The sequence below is a fragment of the Camelus dromedarius genome, chromosome 9 (genome assembly GCF_036321535.1).
Source record: "Camelus dromedarius isolate mCamDro1 chromosome 9, mCamDro1.pat, whole genome shotgun sequence".
Classification (NCBI taxonomy): domain Eukaryota; kingdom Metazoa; phylum Chordata; class Mammalia; order Artiodactyla; family Camelidae; genus Camelus; species Camelus dromedarius.
Window position 1 is genome coordinate 74,519,853 of NC_087444.1, and position 23,591 is coordinate 74,543,443.

The 23,591-nt window shown below is 55.9% G+C and overlaps 2 protein-coding genes across 3 annotated transcripts; one reads left to right on the plus strand and one right to left on the minus strand.

Annotated features, from left to right (window-relative positions):
* Positions 1–33: 33 nt before the first annotated feature.
* On the plus strand, positions 34–11,157 carry TBC1D17 (TBC1 domain family member 17). The gene is made up of 17 exons (XM_031459133.2): positions 34–332; positions 764–862; positions 1,092–1,166; positions 4,193–4,316; positions 5,000–5,207; positions 5,662–5,773; positions 5,874–6,032; positions 6,405–6,533; positions 6,626–6,729; positions 7,234–7,328; positions 7,617–7,733; positions 7,832–7,932; positions 8,013–8,112; positions 9,364–9,461; positions 9,617–9,733; positions 10,260–10,346; positions 10,427–11,157. Exons 1-17 carry the CDS (start codon positions 312–314, stop codon positions 10,628–10,630), a joined length of 1,950 nt encoding a protein of 649 aa, XP_031314993.1. The 5' UTR covers positions 34–311; the 3' UTR covers positions 10,631–11,157.
* IL4I1 (interleukin 4 induced 1) lies at positions 11,132–22,861 on the minus strand. 2 transcript variants are annotated; one of them, XM_064489541.1, is made up of 8 exons: positions 17,828–18,038; positions 17,624–17,658; positions 17,309–17,547; positions 16,551–16,663; positions 15,169–15,370; positions 13,169–13,237; positions 12,717–12,853; positions 11,132–12,351 (listed from the first exon to the last, which is right to left on the minus strand). In XM_064489541.1, exons 2-8 carry the CDS (start codon positions 17,634–17,636, stop codon positions 11,430–11,432), a joined length of 1,695 nt encoding a protein of 564 aa, XP_064345611.1. In that variant the 5' UTR covers positions 17,637–17,658; positions 17,828–18,038; the 3' UTR covers positions 11,132–11,429. The 2 variants fall into 2 exon arrangements, with proteins under 2 accessions (XP_064345611.1, XP_064345612.1); XM_064489542.1 differs by lacking the exons at positions 17,624–17,658; positions 17,828–18,038 and adding an exon at positions 22,454–22,861 and having other exon boundaries at positions 11,133–12,351.
* Positions 22,862–23,591: the final 730 nt, after the last annotated feature.

The following is a 23,591-nucleotide window of genomic DNA, read 5'->3' on the forward strand; positions in this document are numbered from 1 at the left end:
TTTAGGAGCTAGCTTGAGCCAGGGGGCGGAGCTCTTGGACCGCCCCCTTGTTTACTTCGTGGTTAGGACGGTAGCACTGCGCCTGCGCACTCTTGCTGGCCGCTCCACCTTTCAGTGTCTGCCATGTGACTTGAAACCTCGTGGTTCGAGTTCAACCACCCCATTCTGAAAAATGGTTACACCCACTCCTGTTCTAGTACAGATAAGGGCGCTACCACTGTCTGGGCTTGAGGGGAGTCTACTATCCGGATGTGACAGCACGCTGACCCGGAAAAGGAGGGGGCCGGGGCACTGGGGCCTCCACCGCGGCTATGGAGGGAGCCGGTTACAGGGTAAGTATTGAAGACGCTTTCTTTCGCTTCTGTCTATGGAAAACGCCCCCCTCCGGCGGTCAGCTTCTTTCTCAGGCCTTGCTGGGGCTCTGGGAGCCTTGTACATCCTTAACAAACACACCACTCCCTTAATAAACGAGCTGTCACCGTTTCTTCCACTGCCGTAGGAAGACCCGTATCACTTAGCCCCGCCCCCTGGGCTGCTGAGATGCCCTTCTAGGCCCCGCCCACTTTGGAATGCACTCCTCCTTCCCTCCCTCCCCATTCTCCAGAGTCCGAGATGCTTGGTTGGTATTCAGGCTTCATCGCTCCCGGCCCCATCCCCTAGGTGATGCTACCCCGGGGCCTGTTCCCTGAGGAATAGCTCCTCCCTGGGTCTGCTCCCATTGGCTCCCTTCTGGGCCCCGCCCCTCACTGGTTCCCGTCCCTAGGTGGTGTTTGAGAAGGGAGGCGTGTACCTGCACACCAGTGCCAAGAAGCACCAAGACCCGGACTCCCTCATCAACGGCGTCATCCGTGTGGTGGAAAAGGTGGGCTGGGAGGGAGAAGGCCTCGGGCAGGCCCGGAGCGGGGTGGAGGCTGCATCTGTAGGAGTACAGTGTGGAGGTCAGCGATTGGATCTTAGGAAGGCTGGAGGTGGGGAATGTAAGGAGGAGGAGGGCTTTCTAAGGCTGAGGGTCCAGAACAGGAAAGAAGTTTGAAAAAATGGTTTGAGGAGTTTGGAGGGGATCCCCTCCAACTCCTCTTTCCTTCCTTCAGGACAATGATGTCCTCCTCCACTGGGCTCCTGTAGAGGAGGCTGGAGATTCCACCCAAATCCTCTTCTCCAAGAAGGTAGGCTTTCCTTGCTTCCCCCTTCTCCACTTGCTTTTTTTCTAGGGTCGCGGCACTGGAAAGCTTCTCTGAAGGACCTGGGTACAAACCCAGACCTACCCTTGGGGCATGTGTGACCCTGGTTGAGATCTAGGTTTTCTCTGCCCCTCGGTTTCCTCTTCTCTGGAAAGTGGGGCTGAAGATGCCCATTTACAGAAAGAAAGCAGATGGAATGAGATTTGTGGCCGTGGGGACACCTGCCTGCCTCCTCACTCCCTTTGCTTCTTGGGGGAGCCCTGCCAGGGTGCAGGAGGACACCTCAGCCTGTGGATTCAGGTCCCATGGGTTCTCAGCCCATAAGGACTTGAAGGAGTGTGGCATTTCTCTTGGGCAGTCCTGCCTTCATGTCCAGAGAGGGAACAGGACTTGATGGAAGCTACTGACTCACTTTGCCAGGATTCCTTCCTTTCCCAGGTACAAGAGGTCTCATTTCCAGAGGTCTTGTTGCCAGGCCTTGTGCTGGAGTCCAGAATCCAAACCAGTCACTGCCTAAGTCCTCACCCTTCGTTCTCTTTTTGAGAAACTGAAGCACAATGAGAGGAAGCCCCTTTCCTGAGGTCAGAAAAGCTGAGTATTGTCGGAACTCAGATTTGAGCTCAGACACAATGATCCCAGAGCCCTGCCTCTTCCTGGGGAGCAGACGTTTGGGCTGGGACTCTAAAGATGAGAAGGGGGCAAGGATATATTTCAGAGATGGCAGGAGGAAATATATTTCAGGGCACAGGGGGAAGTAGGGTTTCTCTGTAGAGGGGTTTGCTGGAAAAGTGATTGGGCCTGAAATGCCAGGCTGAGAAGAGGTATAGGGGTGCTTTGTCCTTGTTTGGTGACATCAGTGCCTGGATCACTGAGATCCTACTGTATTTGGCACTAGTGGCCTTTAAATGACTACTTCAGCTGCAGCAATGACATCTACCTCTTAAGGCAGGAAAAAGGGAGCCAGCAGGGTGCCAGACACATCTGTCCTCATCAGGAAAAGCGAAAGATTTCCCAGAAACCCCCTATATCAGTTAGGAGTTACATTTCGCTATGTGTAATATAAACAGGAATACCAGTGGCCTAAACAATATAGCAGCTCATTTCTCTCCTAGCACAAAACCCAGAAGTCAGCGGTACAGGTTCATTTGTTATCAGTGACCCCCCTTCCTTCCATCACTGCTCTGCCATTCTCAGCATGTGGCATCCATCCTCAACACATGGCATCTCTCCTTAAAGCTGACTCGTGGTCCAAACAGGCTGCTAGAGCTCCAGCCTTTTTAACTGTTTTTGCACACTCTACATGTGTGCTGCAAGCTGGCCAAGGAGCTCTGCTCATCGTGATTACTCAAGGAAGCATGCTGCTAGAGCAGCTACCATCTTAAAGGTCTCCATTCCTTGTGGCAGAGGTAAAGACAGCTCTAGAAGTCTTGCCTTGGCAGTTAAACAGTCCATCCTGGAAGTGATACATCCCAACCCTTTGGGCAGAACTAGCTGCACACCTCCAATTAACCAGTACAGTTCAGTGTAATCCTGCTGTGTGCCCAAGAGGCAGAGAGCTGTAAATATTTGGCAAACAGCGCTACTTGCTGCTATTATGTTGGTAAACACTGGCGAAATCATCCATTTCTTCATGTCACAAAACACAGAAGGCAGAGATGGGGCTGCCAGGGCTGGTTCAGCAGGTTGTGGACAGGTGTCCCCACTTTTCCTTGGCCTTCCCCTCATGGCCCTAGTTGGCTGCCACAGCGCCAAACACCATGTCCTCCCTTGACAGCATCCTGAGGCTAGCTGAATATGCTGTTTACACCTGCAGGCACCTTTTTATCAGGAATTTGCCTTCTTCAAACTCCCCACAGCTCTCAGCTCCCACTGGGCAGAGTTGAGTCCCTAGACCACTCAGAACCATAGGGAAGGTTGGGAAAGCAGATATTGGGAGATTTCAGCTTCCGTTGTGCTGGGCACTTAATGTTACTTTCCATAACTTTCCATAACATGAACATAGAACAAACTGTGAGCCAGCTACTTATAATTTCACTTACCGTAAAACTCAATAAAGCTCAAGCTTTATGAAAATTTATATTTTTCAGTGTGCATAATTCAGTGGTTTTTAATATTCACAAGATTTTTCAACCATCACCACCATCTAATTCCAGAACATTTTATCATCCCTGGAAGAAACTTTGTACCTGTACTCCCCTCCCCCAGCCCCTGGCAGCCATTAATCTGCTTTCTGTCTCTATAAATTTGCCTTTCTGGACATTTCATATAAACAGAATCATACAATATGTGGTTCTTTGGGACTGGGTTTTTATATTTAGGATCCTTTCAAGGTTTATTCCTATTGTAGCATCTGTCAGTAACTTCCTTTTTAGTGCTGAGTAAAATTCTGTTGTAGGGATCTACCCATTTTGCTAATTCATCAGTTTGAGAGACAGTGGGTTGTTTCTACTTCTTGGCAGTCATGACTGATGCTACTTTGAACATCCCTGTGTCAGTTTTTGCGTGGGTGTTCATGTTCATTTCTCTTGGGTATGTACTTAGGAGCTGGGTCATGTGCTAATTTTATGTTTAACCTTTTGAGAACCTGCCAGATGGTTTTCTAGAGTGGCTGCACCATTTTACATTCCTGCCAGCAGTGTAAGAGGTTCCAGTTTCTCTGCATCCTCACCAACACTTGGTATTACCTGTGTTTTTTAATTCTAGCCATCTCAGTGGGTGTGAAGTAGTATCTGATCGTGGCTTTGATTCAAGTGACCCTAGTGACTACTGATTATTTACTTTAAGCTTAGTGACCTCTGGCAGGCTGACTGCAAAGCACCCCAGCCCCTGCTTAACTATGTGCTTCCCATATGATGGTGCTTTGATTAATGACCCTGGACAGGTGCTGTGCCCTCTTTGCACCTCAGTTTCCCTCTTTGTTTGATGGGGCTTTGGATCCAGGGTGGCCTGGAGGCTCAGATCTGGAAACCCTGAATCCACCATCCCTCAGTCTCTTCCTCTCTTTCCCCAAGGATGTCTGTGGGGGTGACTCCTGCACCTCTGAGGAGGAACCGACCTTTGACCCTGGCTATGAACCTGACTGGGCCGTCATCAGCACTGTGCGGCCACGGCCCCGCCACTCGGAGCCCACGAGAGGTAGGCTGAGCTGATGCCCCTGGAGGGGCAGGTGGAGACACGACTTACCCCAGTGGTCATGGCTCCATGGGCTTTGTGCCCACAGTCAAGGTGGCCGCCCAGCAGCGGCCTTCCAGTCCCAGGAGAGCGGGTGGGGTGCAGGTCCAGTGTGGCCAGCGTCTCTGGGGTTCACAGCCTTGCTCATCCCTCCAGGCTCCCTGATCGGCTGTGGGCACCCCCCCATAAGTCCTGCCCCTGAAGTCTTCCAGGCTGCAGGGGCAACAACTTCAGGGTGACAAGATAATTTGGACTATCCTGGAGTCACACAGGGTGCTGGGGGCCCCAGGGGTGGTATCTAACCCCCCAGGGGGTGGAGAAGCCTTCCGTGAAGAGGTGGTGCCAGAGCCTGGCTCTGAGGGACGCTTGGAGCTTCCTCTCCCGGCAGGGAGAGCAGGGGAGCAAGGCCAGAGGCACGGGGCGCTGTGGAGTGAAGAGGGGGTCGGAAGTGAGACAGACAAGGGGCAGGGGACGGACCTGAGGGGCAGCAGGGAGCCCAGGGAGATTCTGGAGCAGGTACATGTCCACCGGACTCCCCTCTCGTTTCCTTTGGTTCCTTTTCCGGAGGAAAAGGCTGGCTCGTGGTGGGCTCTCGGGAGACGCTCTGGCTCTCCACGCCCGCTCCTGACACCGCGCCGCCCCCCTAGGTGCAGAGCCCAGCTCCCCCCGGGGCTCCTGGGCCTTCTCGGTGAGTCTAGGGGAACTCAAGTCCATCCGCCGTTCCAAGCCAGGCCTCAGCTGGGCATACCTGGTCCTGGTCACACAGGCCGGAGGCTCCCTGCCCGCGCTGCACTTCCACCGCGGGGGCACCCGTGCCCTGCTGCGCATCCTCAGCCGTTACCTGCTGTTGGCCAGGTGAGCCTTCTCCTAGTGCCAAGTCTTTGGCCAGGCCCCATCCCTCCCTGGCTGCAGCCGGACCCTGCAAGTCTGTGAAGGAAATGCAAGGCTGATTTAAAGGCAGAAAGAGAGTTGAGTGGCACATGTAATCTTGAAGTCAAAGGGTAGATTGAGATCAGGCAGGACCTGGGTCCTAGAATGCAGAAAGAGTTGCTTTTTCTCCCCTGGAGTTTGTATCGTTCTCTGGGGCCCCGGTGGAGGGAAAGCACCTGTTTCCCCTGATTCCAGCAGCATCCTGGGGCTGCCTCCCGTCAGTCACCCTGGCCGGGGAGGTGGAAGGCCTTTATTAGCAGTCCTGGGCCCACCCCTGGGGTCTCAGGCCTGGGATAAAGGATTCCCCAGGGGAAGTCGGGACGCTGGGACAGACATGAGGCCCTCTCCCTGTGTGTCACCACAACGGCCTGCCCTCCAGCTCCCCGCAGGACTCCCGCCTCTACCTTGTCTTCCCCCATGACTCGTCGGCCCTCTCCAACTCCTTCCACCACCTCCAGCTCTTTGACCAGGACAGCTCCAACGTCGTGTCTGTGAGTCCCCAGGGCCAGGTGGGCGGGAGTGGGCAGAGGGGCGGGTCACACGGGCCAGGCAGGGAGGGTGGACTGTGACCACCGTCGGCCTTGTCCCCAGCGCTTCCTCCAGGATCCCTACTCCACCACCTTCAGCAGCTTCTCCCGTGTGACCAACTTCTTCCGGGGAGCCCTGCAGCCACACCCAGAGGGGGCCTCCCCTGACCTGCCTCCTGCCCCCGATGATGAGCCTGAGCCTGGCTTTGAGGTCATTTCTTGTGTGAGTATCAGGGTGGACCCCGCTGCTTTCTGGCTGCCACCTTGGGCATGTGACTGTATTTCCTTGCTGAAGTGGAGATAATGGTCCCACCCTCATAGGGTTGCATGAGTGACTTGGCAGAAAATGCTTATTGCCTGTGTGCCTGGTGCCTGTTATTACTGGGGGGAGCTCCTGGCTCGGGAGGTGACTTTTCCGCTGACCCAAGAAAGGAGATGCTTCCCACCCTGAATGTGAACTGTCGGTCCCGCTAAGGGCTCTGAGCTGATGCGGAGGTGGCCTGGGACGGGCTGGGGAGCACAGTGGGGCCCCCCACAGACAGGAGCCCAGCAGGCCCGGCTGAGGCCCAGGGCCCACTCACCTTGTATCCTGCAGGTGGAGCTGGGGCCACGGCCAGCTGTGGAGCGAGCGCCTCCGGTCACAGAGGAGGAGTGGGCCCGACACGTGGGTCCTGAGGGCCGCCTGCAGCAGGTCCCTGAGCTGAAAGCCCGCATCTTCTCAGGGGTGAGGAGCTGAGTGAGTGGGCAGGGCTGGCCAGGGCCGGTGGGTAGCCAAGGGGAGGCCCCTCTGAGCCGCCCTTCTGCCCCATCTTCCAGGGTCTGAGCCCCAGCCTGCGGCGCGAGGCCTGGAAGTTCCTCCTGGGGTACCTGAGCTGGGAGGGCTCCACCGAGGAGCACAAGGCCCACGTGCGCAAGAAAACGTGAGTGAGAAGCCGTGGCCTCCTGCCCTACTGGGCTCCAGCCCCTGACCTCCCCGGCCTCCCAAGTCGATTGGAGGTTTTTGATCAACAACACCTCCCATGGGCAGTCTGGCAGCAGCGTGCCACAGGCGCACTGTGCACTTGCTCCCCAAACATCGGTTGCACTGACCACACACTTTCACCGCTTTGCAGCAGGCTTCCTGACCCCATGGGGCTACCTCTCCTCACTCCCAGTGTATCTTGTGCCTCTGCTGTGTGTCCTGGTCCCTGCCCCCGGTGCTGTCTGTCCAGTGGGGGTGACAGACTTTGAACCAAAGCCCCGTGTTCTGTATCACGAGATACGTCAGGAAGGGGAAGCATGGGGGCGGTGATGAGAATGACCTGGTGGCCCACTGCAGTCTGCGTGGTCAGAGAGGGGCTCTGAGGCGGTGACCTGGGCTGAGCCCCAAAGGATGAGGAGGCGGCTGGCGTGTCCTTACCATCTCACTTCTCCCCACCCCTCAGGGATGAGTATTTCCGCATGAAGCTGCAGTGGAAGTCTGTGAGCCCGGAGCAGGAGCGGAGGAACTCCCTGCTGCATGGATACCGCAGCCTCATCGGTGGGGGGCAGGGCAGGGCTGGGATGGTGAGACTGGAAACAGTGGGGAGAGGATGGAGGGAGCTGCCTCCCCAAGAACCAGGGCAAGGTCATTTATCGGGGTGGAGGGGGAGTGAAAGAGGGGTGAGCAGGAATGGAATGGCCAGGACCGGGCAGTGGGAGACGGGGAGCAGGGGAGAGGAGTCAGGTTCTTTGGGTTCAAATCTGCCATCTACTCACTGCGAGATCTTGGCAAAGTGATTTTACCATCCTGAGCCTCAGTGTTCCCATCTACACCCTGTCCCCACAGAGAGAGACGTGAGCCGCACTGATCGGACAAACAAATTCTACGAGGGCCCCGAGAACCCAGGGCTGGGGCTGCTGAACGACATCCTCCTCACCTACTGCATGTACCACTTTGACCTTGGTGCGCGGCAGCCCGGGAAGGGGCTGGGGGCCGGGCCTTCCCTGTGGGGGGAGGGGGCTGCAAGCCTGGGCTGGGCCCTGACGCTGTTTCCCCCCCAGGTTATGTCCAGGGCATGAGTGACCTCCTCTCTCCGATCCTCTACGTCACTCAGAACGAGGTGGATGCCTTCTGGTGTTTTTGTGGCTTCATGGAGCTCGTGGTGAGGCTCAGGGCAGGGGTGGGAGAAAGGCACCCTCAGAGGATAGGGGCTGGCTCCTCACATGGCCCTCCCTCCCGCAGCACGGGAACTTTGAGGAGAGTCAGGAGACGATGAAGCGGCAGCTTGGGCAACTCCTGCTGCTCCTGAGGGTCCTGGACCCCCCGCTCTGCGACTTCCTAGGTACCGCATCTGGGCCGATGGGCAGGGCATGGGAGTGGCCACCGACAAAGTCCAGGAAGTCTGATCACAGTCCAGACAAGGGAGAGATCCCCATAGAACCTAGAACTGACATGTGAAAGCAGGATTGCAGTTTTGGAGCAAAACCGCAGAGGCAGATGTGGGTGCACTGGCACCTTCACGCCCTGTCAGGTAACCTTCCACTTCTCCGGTAAGGGACTGGGTGTGGCTCCTCCCAGTCCTCACCTCCACCTAGCTTTTATCTCCACTCACCCTGGAGGCTCTGGGGATTAAAAACTGGTTCTCTGGGCTCCTGGGGTTAGGACAGCTGCGTTTCGGCTTTACAATTTGCCTTTGTTACTCGTTCAATGTAAAAAATGTAGGAAATTCTGATAAAGAGAAGAAAGTAAAAGTTGCTGTTGGTAGGGTTAGTCTTTCAAATGCAGATCGTGATAAACTGGCTTATCTGTGGGCGTTTCCTCACTGACTTTTAGGAGTGCCCTGCAGGAGGGAGACAAAACTGGCCTCACTTCACTGAAGAGGAAACTAAGGCTTAGAAAGCCCTTGCCACTTCTGCGGGCACCCGGACAGGAGCTGCCTCTCTTGTCGCTGAAAGTTTTCCAAACCATCAGTCTTTTTTTATTTTTTTGGGTGGGGGGAGTAAACCATCAGTCTTAATGACTGCATGGTGTTCTGTCCAGCTTAAGGATGTACAAAAATAGATTTGTCCTGACCTGCTGGACATTTAGGTTATGTGCGGTTTTTCACCATGATGAATCTGTATTTGTGGCTAATTTCTTGAGGTTAAATTCCTAGATGTGAAATTGTATCCAGCACAGTACATATTTTTACAGCTTTTGAAACGTTTGCACCACATTCCCAGAAAGTCAGACCAGCTTTGTTTTTGCCAGCAGTGTACACAAGTGCTGGCTTCCTCACGCCTCCACCAGCTTTGGGTGTGGAATATATCTGATTTTCCCTTGAGTGGACTGATCTTACTGCTACCCTTCCACGTGAGAGTGGAGAACATGGGACTAGCTCACCTTGTCTGGAGGCTGGAAGGCAGGATGGGAGAGGGTCCTGTTGACACCAAGCTCTCCTTCCACTTGCCTAGACTGGTGGAGGTTCTTACAATCAGCGTGACTTCTTAGGGTCCCAGTCTGAGCACTGAGCACACTGAATGAGCGGGAGTGGAGTTGATTTTGAGATGGCTCTGTGCTGAGCACTGTCCCTCCCACCACTGTCCTCCCCTAGACTCCCAGGACTCTGGCTCTCTCTGCTTCTGCTTCCGGTGGCTGCTCATCTGGTTCAAGAGAGAATTCCCCTTCCCGGATGTCCTTCGGCTGTGGGAGGTGGGCCGGCCAGTTTGGATGGGAGAGCTGAGAACTGAGCTGCTGATGGGCAGGGCTGGGAGGGGGGTGGGAGGTGGGTGGGCAGGGCGAGGGGCAGAGCTGGGTGGGACCTCAGTCAGAGGCTTTGTGGTGACCCCTCCCTCTGGCACTGCTAGGTGCTGTGGACTGGGCTCCCCGGACCCAACCTGCACTTGCTGGTGGCCTGTGCCATCCTGGACATGGAACGGGACACCCTCATGCTTTCTGGCTTCGGCTCCAATGAGATCCTCAAGGTGAGACCCTGGCTCCCTCCCAGTCCCCACTCTCTCCTTGGCCCTCCTCACCTGCTTGGAGGAGACACATCAGCTGGCTGTGAACTCCGTGGAGGCTGGCACGGGGCCTTTCGGTAGTGGGTACTCAAAACAGGGTTGTTGAAAGTGTGATTAGCTAAGGTGGGAGGCCGGTGGCCATGAGCCCGGGTCTGTTTTACATCTTATGCCTGGCTCTGGGCGGTGTTCTCATTCTCGCAGAGCATGCGGCCCCTGCATAAGGGGAGCCCTGCCCCTCCCCCAGTGCACTAATGTGGGGCGGGGCCGCCGGGGTGGAGCTCAGGTCCCTTTTCCTTGTATCCTGCGCCTGGCGGAGCAGCTCGAGAGAGCATGACCTCCCTGATACCCCAGCTCCACTATGAGCCCCAAGAAGGTCAGCCCAGTCTGTCTTCCTTCCATTGTATCCCCAGCACGAGGCACAGAGTAGGCGCTCGGGCGGTGGTGGTTAAGTGCTTGCAGGCAGGCAGGCCTGACCCACCCCCTCCCGCAGCACATCAACGAGCTGACCATGAAGCTGAGCGTGGAGGACGTGCTGATGCGGGCTGAGGCCCTCTACCGACAGCTGACCGCCTGCCGGGTGAGTCCCTGACCACTCCCCATCGTCCCCCAACCCACGTCAAACCTCTGACTTTTCCTTCCCTACCCCCAACCCTCCAGGAGCTGCCCCACAATGTGCAGGAGGTCCTAGGTCTGGCGCCGCCCACAGAGCCCCACAGCCCCTCACCCCCTGCCTCCCCACTGCCGCTGTCACCCACCCGGGCCCCACCGGCTCCGCCGCCCTCTGCGGACACAGTCACGCAGCCTGACAGCAGCCTGGAGATCCTTCCAGAGGAGGAGGAGGAGGAAAGCGCAGACTCTTAACCCTGCTGGGCGCATTCTCAGTACAGACACTTCAAGCTTCCGCCCCCGCGACCCGCCGCTCCCCTAGGCTGGGGAGGGGCGGTGCAAACAGGGGCGGGGCTCTCCACCACGCCTTTGTCGCTCTACTCATTGGCTGATTTCTTGAAACTGACACTTTTATCCAATTGGCCTCTAGTAGGTGGAGAGGAGGCCACCACTTTGGCTTGGACCTTGATGGGGGAGGGGGTGGCTCGTGGTCTCTGCAGAATCGATGTCAGACCACTGTGACCCCGATCCCAACAATGAGACCTAAGGGGGGCCCCCTTGGGGTTGAGTGGTGGGGGTTTGTGGAGGCAGGGCTCCCCTACCTGCCTGAGTTTGGGGCTTTTAGAGAATGAGAATTGGGCGTTGGAGTGCGGCCTCCACCTAGTGGCTGTGCGGAGGCACATCCCGGGCGTAACCGAGATGGAAGGGCCTCCAGAGCTGCTCTCTAGGCCCCTGTCTACCAGCTTCTTGTCAAGAGAAAAATAAACTGGTGTTTAACCCACTGTTGGCTGTGCTTTATGTTACTTGCATCAGGACCCGTCTGTGTCTGACAGGCGTGGCGGGCACTGTGATTGCCATTTAGTGGGGCAAAGCGGTATCTGTACCTCCCACTCCGTCAAACGGAGCCCCCATGGCCTAGGAAGACAAAACAGCTTCCAGGGCTCCAGGATAGGTGCAGCACCAGTCCTCGCAGTACCGCGAGGACTAATGGCTTTGCTCCCTGCCATGGAGCCAGGGAGGGGGCGTGGCCACAAGGCTGTTTCCAAAAACTACTTTAATATTGGGTCCTCTTTGGGGTCGTGGTCGAAGGGGGGGTGCCCTGCCCCCTTTCGAGGTTGCACTGGTGGTGGCCGGGCGCCGAGTGCACGCGCTCTGGGCTGCTGTGGATACTGATGAACTGGGCGTTGTTCCCGCTGGTGGTCTGGCTGTCGACCCGCCTGTTAATCAGCATCGCGGCACGCAGCGCTGACTTGACGGCCGTCTCCACCCAGCCGTGCGGGTAGGCCGTGTGCTCGCCGGCGAAGTAGATGCGGCCGTAGGGGATTGCCCAGTTGTACTCCTGCCCGTTGTCCTTGTCCGTTTGCCAGAGCGTCGGCGGCTGCACCACGAAGCCGCCTTGGCTGTGCGGGTCCTCTGCCCAGCGCTTGACGGCGCCGCTGCCGTCCCAGAGCCGGTACACGATCGGCCCGTGCAGCGCCGCCACGTCGTCCAGCGCCAAGCGCAACGAGTCCTCCAGGCTCAGGCCGGCGAACGTGGCTGCCGCGTCCGACCACGTGTACGAGGCCAGCAGCAGCGCGCCCTCACCCGGAGGCGGGTAGAATATCACGCGCGACGGGCGGTCGGTGTTTGAGTGGCCACCCTCAATGTGCTCGTCGTGCCAGAAGGGCCGACGGAAACTCAGGAACACCTTGGTGGCCGGCACGTAGTGCAGCGCGCGCACCGCCTCCTGCCGCCTGCGCGTCAGCGGCGGCGTGAAGGTGATGCGCTGCAGCGCCGGCCCGCTCACCGTCAGCAGCACCACGTCAGCGGTCATGGACCTCAGGTTCCGGGCCCGGCGCGAGGACGCGACGTGCACGCTAACCTCGTGAATCCCCTGCTTAATCGCCACGACAGGCGCGTGCAACAGCACAGGCCCCGACAGCGAGCTCAGCAGCGCACGTGGCAGCAGGTCCCAGCCTCCCAAGATGCGGCTATACCTGTAGGCGGGGCGGGAGCATGACCCGGGTCCTCGGGCCTGCCCCTACCCAGCGACCCCTCCCGTGCTCTCCCAGCCGCCTGCTCCCATTCTCATCCGACTGAGTCCCTCCAATCCCACCCCTTCATCGACTCCTGCCCTCGCCTGTCCCTGAAGCCCGGCGCGGTTGGGGAGCAGAGAGTTGTGTGATCCGGGAACCCCGCCTCTTTTCCTCTGGGCCACGCCCTTATCCTGTTCCTTTCCTCCTCTCTCCGCCTCCGTGGCCCCTGCTCTCACCTCTACAGGCCGCGCCCTTCCCGCCGGCCCCGCCCACTCCGTCGCTCGCCCGGGTTTGGCCCCGCCACCGCGTCCAACCCGCACCCTCACCGGAGCCGGTCGCTGAGGCAGCTGTGGGCCCGGAGGGCCTCGGAGAAGCTGAGATAGAAGAAGCCGTCCTTGGACATCACGTCTCCCAGGAGCCGCACGGCCGGCTGGCTCAGGTTCCCCTCCCCGAGGAGGTAATCCTGGGGGACGGGCACAGGCCCAGGTCAGGGCCCAGGCAGGCTGCCGCTGCCGGCTCCTTCCTCACTCCCATGGGGGCCTTTCCCCGCTGAGCCTCTCGGTAGTGGCTTGTTATGGTTCCCTGGACCTTAGCGATCCGGTCCCCTGTCTTGTGACAGATGGAAACAAGCCTAGAGAGGAGCATGTCCAGCCCGGGTCAGGCAGGGAGGCGGTGGCACGGTGGGGTCTGGGGTTCCTGCCTTCTGACTCCCTGCCCGAAACCCATGGGCACCCTCCTTGTCTGCTTCTCAGACAGCGACACCCAGGCCTCTACTCACCAGGAGCGTGTGCCTTTCAAACTTCTTCATTGCCTTTCTGCAGCCCAGTGTAGTGACATCTTTGAGGGCCTGTGGTGGGACAAGCAGACAGCTGTGTGGACAAGTCGGGGGAGGCCCAACCTGGAGTTCAAACCTAGCTTTTCTTCCTGCTCCTGCCCACGGCTGGCTATTGACCGCTGTCATCCAAGCTGCCAGGACGTTGCCCACTCCACGTCTCCCCTGCAACTCAGTGACACCACTCTGGGAAGCCTTCCTACCCCTCAGGTCCCAGCGTTCCACCCACCCGGCTGATGTCACACTCCTCCCGGTTGGGTATTATTTTGCCTGCCCCTGTCCTAGCCTGCGTGCTCTGCGCAGCAGGGATGGAGTCTGTCCCAGTCAGTGCTGTGTCTTTCTGGTGCCCAGTAATTATTTGTCACCTAGATCGTTGTGGGCTCACAAAGAAGCAGAGTCCCTTCTGTCACCCAACCATCAGCCCTGATAGGTCCTTCCCCTGCCCACAGCCCTCCCAGGCTCCCAGCCCTCAGCCTGACATTCAAGGCCCCTGCCAGACCCTTGGTCCCTGTCCCTTAGGATAGCTCTGGTTCTACAGCACAGTGTCCAGTGCTCAGATCATCCTGGGGCTCCCCACCTCCACTCCATGCCAATGCACTGGCTCCCCTGTCTCATCTTTTTTTTTTTTTTTTGGTGGGGGGAGGTAATTTGGCTATTAATTAACTAATCTTTTAATGGAAGTACTGGGAATTGAACCCAGGACCTTGTGCACTCTAGGCACGCACTCTACTGCTGAATTATACCCCCCTCCCCATGTCGTCTTTGCCAGATGTCTGAGTGGCCATCCTTCACTGCTCTGTTCAAGTCTCATTCCCTCCCAGAAGCCTTGCTGTTTCGTCTGATTCCAGCCCTCTCCTTTGTCCATCTGGCTTCCCCTTTGTGGCTGGGGAACTCCTTGAAGGATGTGCCCTTTCACTCACTCCCTCACTCACCCACCTACCCTTCACCTCACATTTCCTGAGGCTCCCTGAACTGGACAGTGTCAGGGCACAGAAATGGCCCATCCAGACTCAGTGCCGACCCTTGTCCAGGAGGAGAGATGGACAACTAGGAGCTCCCAGAGGAGAATGAGGTTGGCTCCTCCCTGAGGGCATCAGGGAAGGCTTCCTGGAGGAGGCGACATTGGTGCTGGTTCTTGAGGGATGAGTAAGGTTCCCTGGATGGGAAAGGGAGAAGGCCTCCCAGGCAGGGCAGTGGCATGGGTGTGGGATGATGGAAAAGCACAGTGGGTACAAAGGTGCTCAGAACTGGGGGTGTTTGGGCCGTCATGAGGATTTGGGGGCAGGTAACAAACATTTCTTGGAGGAGAGAAGATGGGGTTAAAGGGGTGAGAGAGACCAGACTGTTCAGGGTTTGGACCTGAAGTTGAGGTGCTGGGGAGCATAGGGGCTGTGAGCAGGGGAGGAGCAGGGGAAGGATGCAGGGAGAGGCCCAGGCCTGAGCTGGGGTTGGGGCTGTGGAATGGAGAGGTAGAAACAGTGCAAGAGAATTGGGGGGCAGGATGGAGGGGGCAGGGGACTGACAGGGAAGGTAGGAAGCAAGGTGTGACCGGGGCGGGTGACGGCACTGGTGAGAGGGGGCACCCAGGAGTATGAGTGGGTTTGGGGAAGATGCCGAGCTCAGTGGGAGCTGGAGGATCCTGGGGGATGGCCCGGTGGAGACAGACATAGGTCTGAGTCTCAGGAAATGGACTTGGAAGACACAAGCCTGCATATCATAATTTAAGCCGAAGGTGTAGAAAGGTGAGGATGTCCAGGCCAGTGTGTGGGTGAGAAGGGGATCGGAGGTGGGGATCAGCAGGGTTTATGAGGAAAGTAAAGATGGAAGAGACTAGAAGGAACAGGAATAGGAAAGCCAGGCCAGGGAGGAGGCAAGGGGGTGTGAGACACAACAGCGTGGAGGACTGGGCGGAAGGACAGTGCTGCAGGGCTCGCGGACCCGCCTACCCTGTTGAGAGCCATCTGGTAGATTTCTTCGGGTGAGTGGCCCTTCTCCTTGGGGTGCAGGGGGTAGCCCAGCTTCTCGGGCATCTTCTCCACCACGTAGTTCCGCAGCTTCACCTCGTTCACCTCCGTCCATGTGTTCTCGTCGTACTGGGTGAACTTGGTCAGGTTGAGTCCCAGACTCTTGCAGAGCTCATGGAGGATCCTGAGGGAGGGGAAACGCTGCGGGTGAGGGGCAGTCAGGGGCCCCTCCCTGCCGGGGGTGCTCGGAGAAGGGAAGCGGGTGGGTAGGGCAGCCAGGGATGGGGTTTGGGGATGGGCACGAGGCTGGTGTGGGGCTAGATCTGGGGTCATCGGTGCTGCGGATGGGAATGAAGTGGAAACAAGGTTGGAAAGCTGAGGGTGACACTGTTTTACGATTGGGTTTGGAGCAGGAGTTCTCTTTTACTGGGAATGAAGTGGACAGATTTTGGGTTGGATGCAGGAGGGAGCTTGGGTCAGGGAAAGGACCAGGGTCGGAGAAGACAGGGCTGGGGATCTGGAGGGGCTGGATGTGGTGGCCCGAGCATTCAGGGGGACAGTGGTGGGACTGGAGCCAGGAGGTCTTGAGGTAGCAGTTAGGAAAAGTGAAGAATTAATAAAATGGCCACACTTAGGCTAACAGATTGCTTATTCTTATGCTTGCCCTTAAAATGGTTAACTGACCTGACTGACTGGTTGCTACTCACAGCTCCAGGCCCACTGTTAAAACTAAAGCTATCAATTTTACTTTTTCTGCTTTAGTCTGGTAATCATGCTTGGCTTCTGAGTTGTTCTCCAGGAAGAAGGTCACAAAACTGTAAGCCTACAGAATAGGCTAAATTATCAAAAAAACAAACAAACAAACAAACCAGAAAAACCCATGCCACAGGCGTTTGCTAGATGAAGAGACTGAGAAAGTGACAATCGCTAGCCTCTACTGAATTGGTCACCTAGAGACACCATGACACCACTCTGAACTTAGGACAAGAAAATGATTTTGCTGATTGCTATCTATGTTTTATTGTTTGAGCTACGACTGCATAAGCACACTACCCCATCCCCAAGGTAGAGTCACAGCTTTGAAGGCATTAGCCTGCTGTGGATCCCCTTTGCCCGGCAAAGCAACAAAGCCGTCTCTTTTCTTCTAGGCTGTAAGACCCTGTCTCTGAATTATGTGGCTCATCAGAGACGGGGGCAGATCTTTCAGCAACAAAAAGACAGAGTTGGAGGCTGGGTCTAGACCTTGAACAGGGATCGAGGTTTGGGATCAGAGTTGGAGTTCACGCTGGCACCAGAGCAGCGATCGAGCTGGGGATCTAATCTGGTTGAATCTGGGCATGAAGGTGGGGCTGTGGTGGCCTCACCTGTGTGAGCTGGGCATGCGCATGGCTCCCAGCTCCCCAATCCAGCCCGTCTTCTGGTCCCGGTAGGTGAAGATGCGGCCCCCAATCCTGCTGTCTGCCTCCAGGATGGTGACCTGAGGGATGAGGGGCGGCAAGCAGCTCCTGCCACTGGCACCTCATCTCCACCCCACGCCTGCTCCCCTCTCTCCCACCCCCACAGCAGCACAGATGGAGACTAGAGAAGGTCCCTTTCTTTATGGGGAGATGGGAGAGGCTTATGGGAGAACAGAACATACACAGAATGACAATTTCCATACTGCAGCAGGGAGGCCACTGGCCAGATTCAGAGGGACTTCCCAGCTTAGGGAGTGGGGAGATTTCTCCTATGTACAGAAGCCACTGGCCCAGCCCATACTCATTCTTGGATTTCAGTGAGAGAGACAGTGGTTAGACCTCAGGGGGCATTTCCCCTCTGGTGGAGTTTCCATCCCCACCAACACAAATTCCCCCCAGGAGGTTGGAGGAGGTTCTGAGGGACTCCCCTCCAGGATGCGAGTGGGAGGGAAAGTCAAAGGCCTCTCAGTGCAGACACACACTCCCTCTGGGTTGTGTTAGAGCAGGGGAATTCAGGCCTCACTCCCCAGACCACGAGGAAAGCATAGCTCTCTACATCTCCCATCACCTCCACCCCTCAACTGGGATGCCGCCAAGTCCCTCCACTCAGGACTCCCGGCTGCAGCAGGAAAGACTCAAGGTCGACTGCAAACAGCATTCCTCACCTTGTGTCCGGCATCACTGAGCACCTTGGCGGCCACCAGCCCGGCCACGCCAGCACCAACCACGATCACTCTCCGGGGCTTCGAGGTCCGATTAAGGCCCAAGGTCACAACTCTGAGCAGCTGCTCATAGTCGGGATCGTGCATGCATTTCTCGAAGGGGTCAGAGCCCCGGGCAGTGTGCCAGTCCAGGGAGGCCGCCAGGCTGAGGAAGATGGGGACCAGGGCGAGGAGGCGCCAGGCTGGGAGGCAGGAGGACAGGGTCAGTGGGTGTGGAGGGAAGAAAAGCAGGTTCTGCCCCCTCCCCTGCTTACTTACCCAAGGAGCCCATGACTCTTGGTGGGGGACGGTGTCTGGGTTGGGAGGGAAGCAAGGGCCACTGTGACAGAAGCCTGTGTCCCACCCTAGCCTGGCCCAAGGCGGGCTGCCTGGCTTCCACCTCAGCCCTCACCCCTGTGGCCCGGGTCTCTCTGGACGTGTGTCCTCTGATGCCAGTCTAGCAGTTTCCTGTCCTGTACTCACCTATCTGCCTCTTCTCTCCTCCCTGCTTCCCGTCTTTCTCTGTTCCCTCTCCTCTCACCTCCTCCCAGTCTGTCTGTCTGTCTCTCCTCTCCCCGGCTCTCTGTGTCTCCCAGGCTACTTCGGTGGTGCCCAGCCTCTCTGCAGCTACCTGGGCCCTCCACCGGCAACAGCAGCACCTCTCTCCTCAGTCCCCTCTGCTTGTCTGCCACGGCCCCTCTCTCTGTCTTTAAAACTAGCCGAGCCCCGCCCTCCCCTCCCTTTTGGGAAATCTGACTGCAGGGAAATGAAACTGCTTTCCTGGGTCGCAGGGTCAGATGCTCAGAGTCTAGGAGGTTTTGAGGGACTCCCCTCCAGGGCGCGAGTTGGGTGGAGGGGCTGCCGGTGGGGAAGGGGTGGGGAGGAAGCAAATCAGTCTGTTTTCTTCCTCTTGCCCCAGATAGTTCAGGGGCAGTTGGAAGGCCAGAAATAAATGCTCAGGTAACCATGCTAAGGGTGGAGGCTACCCCACGGCCTGCTCCAAGCCCTTGGTCCCCCAATTGCAGGGCCCCCGTGTCTGCCCTCCTTAATTCTCAGGGCAGGGGGAGGGGGGTGGTCTCTGGCCTTGGGGTTGCATGTTCCCTGGGAGAGCCTCTGAGTCCTCTGTGTCAGCTGTCCCTGTGCCCTGGAGGGCCCTCGCTGGCTCTACTACCCCCACACATGGCTGCTTGGAGCCTCAGTCTCCCCCTCAGTGAAATAGGTACAGCAAGGGCCTTGCAGGGTGGTCAGCAGAATGAGCTCTGGACCAGCCTGCCTGGGTGCTAGGCCTGGCACTTGCCAGGGGGGCACTTGGGCAAGGGCCTTCCCCTCTCTGTGGCTCTGGTCAGCATCTGTTGAGTGGGGGCCGTTACAGTGCTGTGGACTAGGTAGTGAATCCAGGTCAGGCCCCATGAATAGCACCTGGGTCAGTACTAGACCCTGCTCCTTAGGACACGCCAGCTGCTGCCACCGCGAGGGTGCTCAGAGGGGGTTCTGTGAGTGTCCCCTGACCCTAGCCCCCACTAGGAGCCCTTTCCATCCCTGCACTGAGAACCACAGGGACGACTGGCTCAGGCTCAGGCGTCAGGGAGTGGGGGGCCTCAGAGAAACTGCCCCAGGAGCTTCCGCCTCTCTCCCTGCCTTTGGCTGTCACCACCCACTGTTGGTGGGCGCTTTTATCCTGGGGGGTGGGTGGCGGGCAGTGAGAACAAGATGTCCTGGCTTCAAGAAGCCCCACCAGGGGGCAGCAGAGGTCTCGTGGCTTCAGGACTTTAGCCAAGGGGACACAGGGTGGTTCCCTGAAAGGGGTAGGGGTGGAGAGGCAATCTTGGGGATTTTCCTTGGGGTGGGGGGAGGGGACCCAGGTGGTGAAGAGGAAAGCCAGAGGGTGGCAGGTCCTCTGCAGCAACCAGATGGGAAAATCCGAACAGTGTATCAAAGAGGGCTGTGGTTTGATGGAGGCAGGAAGCTGGAAGGAGCGCATACTAGTGAGTCAGAAAACATCTGATGTGGGTGGATGGGGAGGCAGTGGCCAAGAAGGAAACAAAAATCAGTGAGCTGGACAGAGCCTCAGAGAGAAAGCCAGGAGTGAGAGTCAGCGAAAAATGGCAGTGAGAGGGACTGCTCCCTCTCTGAGATGGCCTGATGGCCAGGGGGCAGGCAGGGGAGCTGGAAGCCCTTCTTGGCGCATACCCCTCCCTGCTTCGTTCACAGTGACCTGGAGGACAGAGTCTTTGATCCTAGCAGCCAGGCTCCAGACCTGTGTTCTCAACCACTTTATGGTGAGTGGCGAGCTTGGGCTGTGGGCCAGGGATGGGGCCAGGGCAGGGGCTCTCTGTCTTGGGACTAGTGACAGTTGGGACCATTTTTGTGGGGAACATCCTGTGCTTGTCGGATATGTAACAGCATCACTGGCCTCCACCCACTAGATGCCAGGAGCACTTGCCCCTCAAGGCTTGCCAACCGCAAGTGTCTTGGGACATTTCCAGCCATTCCCAGGGGAAAGGGAGGCAAAGTGGCCCTGGGTGAGACCCACTGCGCTAGGTTAGGTTGATGCTGGGTGGAATGCCCAAGAGTGGCCAGATGTTGTCCAGGAAGGAGTCCAGGGTACTGCTGGCAGGAAAGGTAGTGCTGGAAGGCCATATAGCAGAGGTTGTTTTGGGGTCAGGAGATTATCAGTAATTTGGGGATTGCTTTAGTAGAAATAACTGGACCTTCTAGAGTCATTTCTGATAATATCAAAAAGATCGGTGTTAGGGTTTGAATTTAGGGTATGAATTAGGGTGGATCAGGTCAGGAAAGAGAGGGGTTTGAATGAGGCTTGGTTCCCTAAGCTTGTGAGTAGGAGATACAGGACACACAGTGAGAATCAAGGGATGGGGCAGATGGTGGGAAAGGGCTTCCCATCAAATCAAGCCTCTGTTTGCTTCAGCTGATTTGGGGATAGTCTTGTTTCATAATGGAGTTTCTAAAAAAAGTCACTCCTTTCAGATAAATATTATCTTTAGGGAGAAAACCTACCTTATTTGGTTTGCTTCTAGAACCACAATGACAGTTCTAATGGGGTTAGGTCTTGACCAAAGTAGCCAGACCCCCTGATGGCCTCTGTGGCCCATCAGGCCAGCTAATGGTGTTGTGGGCCATAGAGATGTGCGTGGGACAGGGCTAGTGCCTTACATATATCCTTTTCTCTGATTCAGTCCCCAGACCCTGAGTGGTCGGTATTAAAACTTTCACTGGGCCTCATATTGGGGCGGGGCCTACCTAGGGGACACCAAGGGCCCCAGGTGGAAGTCAGAGGTCCAGACCTGGACGGGGAGGGGTGCAGAGAGCAGAGGAGAGACCTACTTAAGGCCCCTGATCTCTGACTTGACCTCTCGACAGGAACCCCCTTTCCACAGAGCCCTCCTTCCCCAGCTTCCAGAACCCCAGGGCTGTGATGGGGGGCACTCACTGCATGGCTGGCTCTGGCAGGCTCTCTCAGCACCCATGGCCTTTCTGGTTAGCCCGGGACAGAAGTCATCATCGGGCGTGTGCGAAACTGGGATGAGTGGTGGTGGCTTTGTCCCGATTCCCTTGTTTGACCAGAGATGCCAGGGTCCTGGTGTGGGGTCAGAGCAGTTGGGGGGCTGTGGAGGGCAGGCCCTCTCTTCTCAAAAGCTTTGTATTATGGAAAGTTTCAAACATACATAAAAACAGAGCAGCGGAGGATGAACCCAAGGGCATTTATCGCCCCGTAGCCCATCTTGTTTCAGTCTCATTTTCTCCCTCCCCCATTGGGTTATTTTAAAGCAAACCCCAGACACGTTACTATTTTGCAAGTAAACCTTCCAGGGTGTTTCCGTACCACGGGGGTTGGCGAACTTTTTCTATAAACATTTAAGGCTTTTTGGGCCACAAGGTCTCTGCCTCGCCACCTACTCCTCTCTGCCCTCTAAGCAGTCACATGTTAACGAACAGGTGGGGGCTGTGTTCCAATAAAATTTTATGTACCTAAACAGGAAGTGGGGCCATAGTTTGCCAACCTCTGCTCTAAAAGATAGGAACTTACTTGCTTTTTCAAAAATAAAACTCCAAAAAAAAAAAAAAAACCCCAAAGAAACTCCAATACCATTATCACACTTAAAATGAAATTGGTGCCTACACTTCCCAGATTGTCCCCAAACGTTTTTTGAACAGTTCGTTTGAATCAGCAAAGAGCTCACATTGCATCTGAGTGATATTTCATCATAAGTAAGGGTCACTTCCAGTTCAGCTGATTTGGGGTTTATGTCTTTAGAATAGGGTGGGGAGGTCTGACGTGACCCCAAGGGCCTAGGCTAGGCCTGAATGCAGCAGAGGAGCACCCCAGATCTGGTCTCTGCCTTGGGGAAATCTCTCGAGGTCATGGGGTTGAACCAGGATGGTGTCTGGAGGTGAGGTTGGGGAGGGGTACTCAGGTGAGTCACTGGTGTTTGAAGTGATCCCTGCCAAGGTGTGTGAGGGGTAGGGGACAGGCACAGGGGTAGCTTGAGACAGTTACCACAGAGAGCCGCTTGGTCTGAGGGCAGACTTTTAAAACACCCAGACAACTTAGAAGTTGACTGAAAAACTTGGGAGCAGTGGTGTGCAGGAGCTGGCTCATACTAGTACAAGAGAGCTGTTTAATTTTTGGATCTCTTTCTGGTTTTGCCTGGCAAGCCATTATTAGAAAATTAAAGTATTTATGATTAATTTTATTCAAAACAGAGCTAATACTCAAAACTCATCACTTGTTTGATTACATTTACTATATATTATATGTACTATGTATTATCTACACCATGGGAATCAGCATTTGCTCCCAGCCTTTCCCTGACCCTGGAGGGCTGACCGTCAAACATCTACCAGCACACCACTGCTTGGGAATCATTTGTTTCAACTTCCCCTTGGAGACCCAGGGATGCTTTCCCTCTGGAAACCTCTGGTCTGACAAGGCAGGGGCATCAGCCTGTGGAAGGGGCTGGGCCACAAGGGAGACAGATGTTTGAGGGTTTGAGATAACAGAGCTGTAACCATAAGCCCAATTGCCACTCTTATCCCCAAACAGGGAGAAGAAATGCACTTAACAGCTTACTCAGGAGAGAAATTCACCTTTAAAAGCCTCTGATTCCGAATTTAGTCACTTTTGTTGTCTTCATATTAATTAATGAAGAGGAACTTAAGTAGAGGCCATATGTCTGGACTGGCAAGGAAACACATCTGTTTTCTTCCTGAAAAGGGAAACTGCAATTACAACGAAGCCAGCATCTGCAGGGTGACACCCAGCCAGCTGCTGGTCCTGCTGCCGCCTTGGGGACCCCTCCCAACTCCCCCAGGAAGCCGTGGGGCCATTTCCCCCACAGTGCCATAGTATTGTAACCATCCCTCCCACGGGGCCACCATGCTGATTTATTATAATTGCTTGTGTTCAAGGTGGAGTGCCTAAGATCCCCTGGTGGAAAACTAGAGCTTCAGTTTGTTCTTATTTTAAAAATACAACTATAAGAAAGCAATTAAGCTTCACTAATGTTTTACATGCAAAATAATAAAATATTCTATACTTTGGAAATGCAAACTCAAGAAAAAAAATTTTTAATTTTTTATAAGCGTTTTTTAAATTGAGTTATAGAAAAATATTTTTTAAATCATGAGTGTGTGGCCACTGCCAGTGACCTTGTGGGTAGAGAAATACTCTTCCATTCTTGAAACCCTCAACGCCAGATCTGGTCCATAGCAGGTGTTACATAAGTGGCTGTTGAATGAAAACATGTAGGTAAAATACCACTTTCTACTTTCTAGGGGGACTCGAGGCCTCTCCATCTCTCCTCCCTTCAGGTGGAGGGTCAGATATGGGTCCTGGATGTACTCAAGGCTCAGACTGCACAAAGGGCCACTGCGGCAGGGGTGGAGCCTTCAGAGAGAAGCAACTGGGCTTGCCAGTTGTCTCTGTCTAGTTTGTTGGCCTCCGTCCTCCGTGGCTTCTGCTTGGATGGGACACTTGTCTTTGAAATGACTCATGATCGTGACTTTGAGAAACAGGGCCATAAATGTCCAAGAACAAGCCATGGGCACTTTTTTAGCCAAAAGCTGGTTTAGCATGGCACAGGCTGAGGGAGGATGGAGAGCAGAGGCAGAGCATCCGGCCGGGATCTGGGAATCACCTGATACAGATCTGCACTCCAGCAGCTTTACCTGTTTCCCACTGTTGAAGCACAACCAGAACCCCCTGGCCAGCCCCAGGGAACGGAGA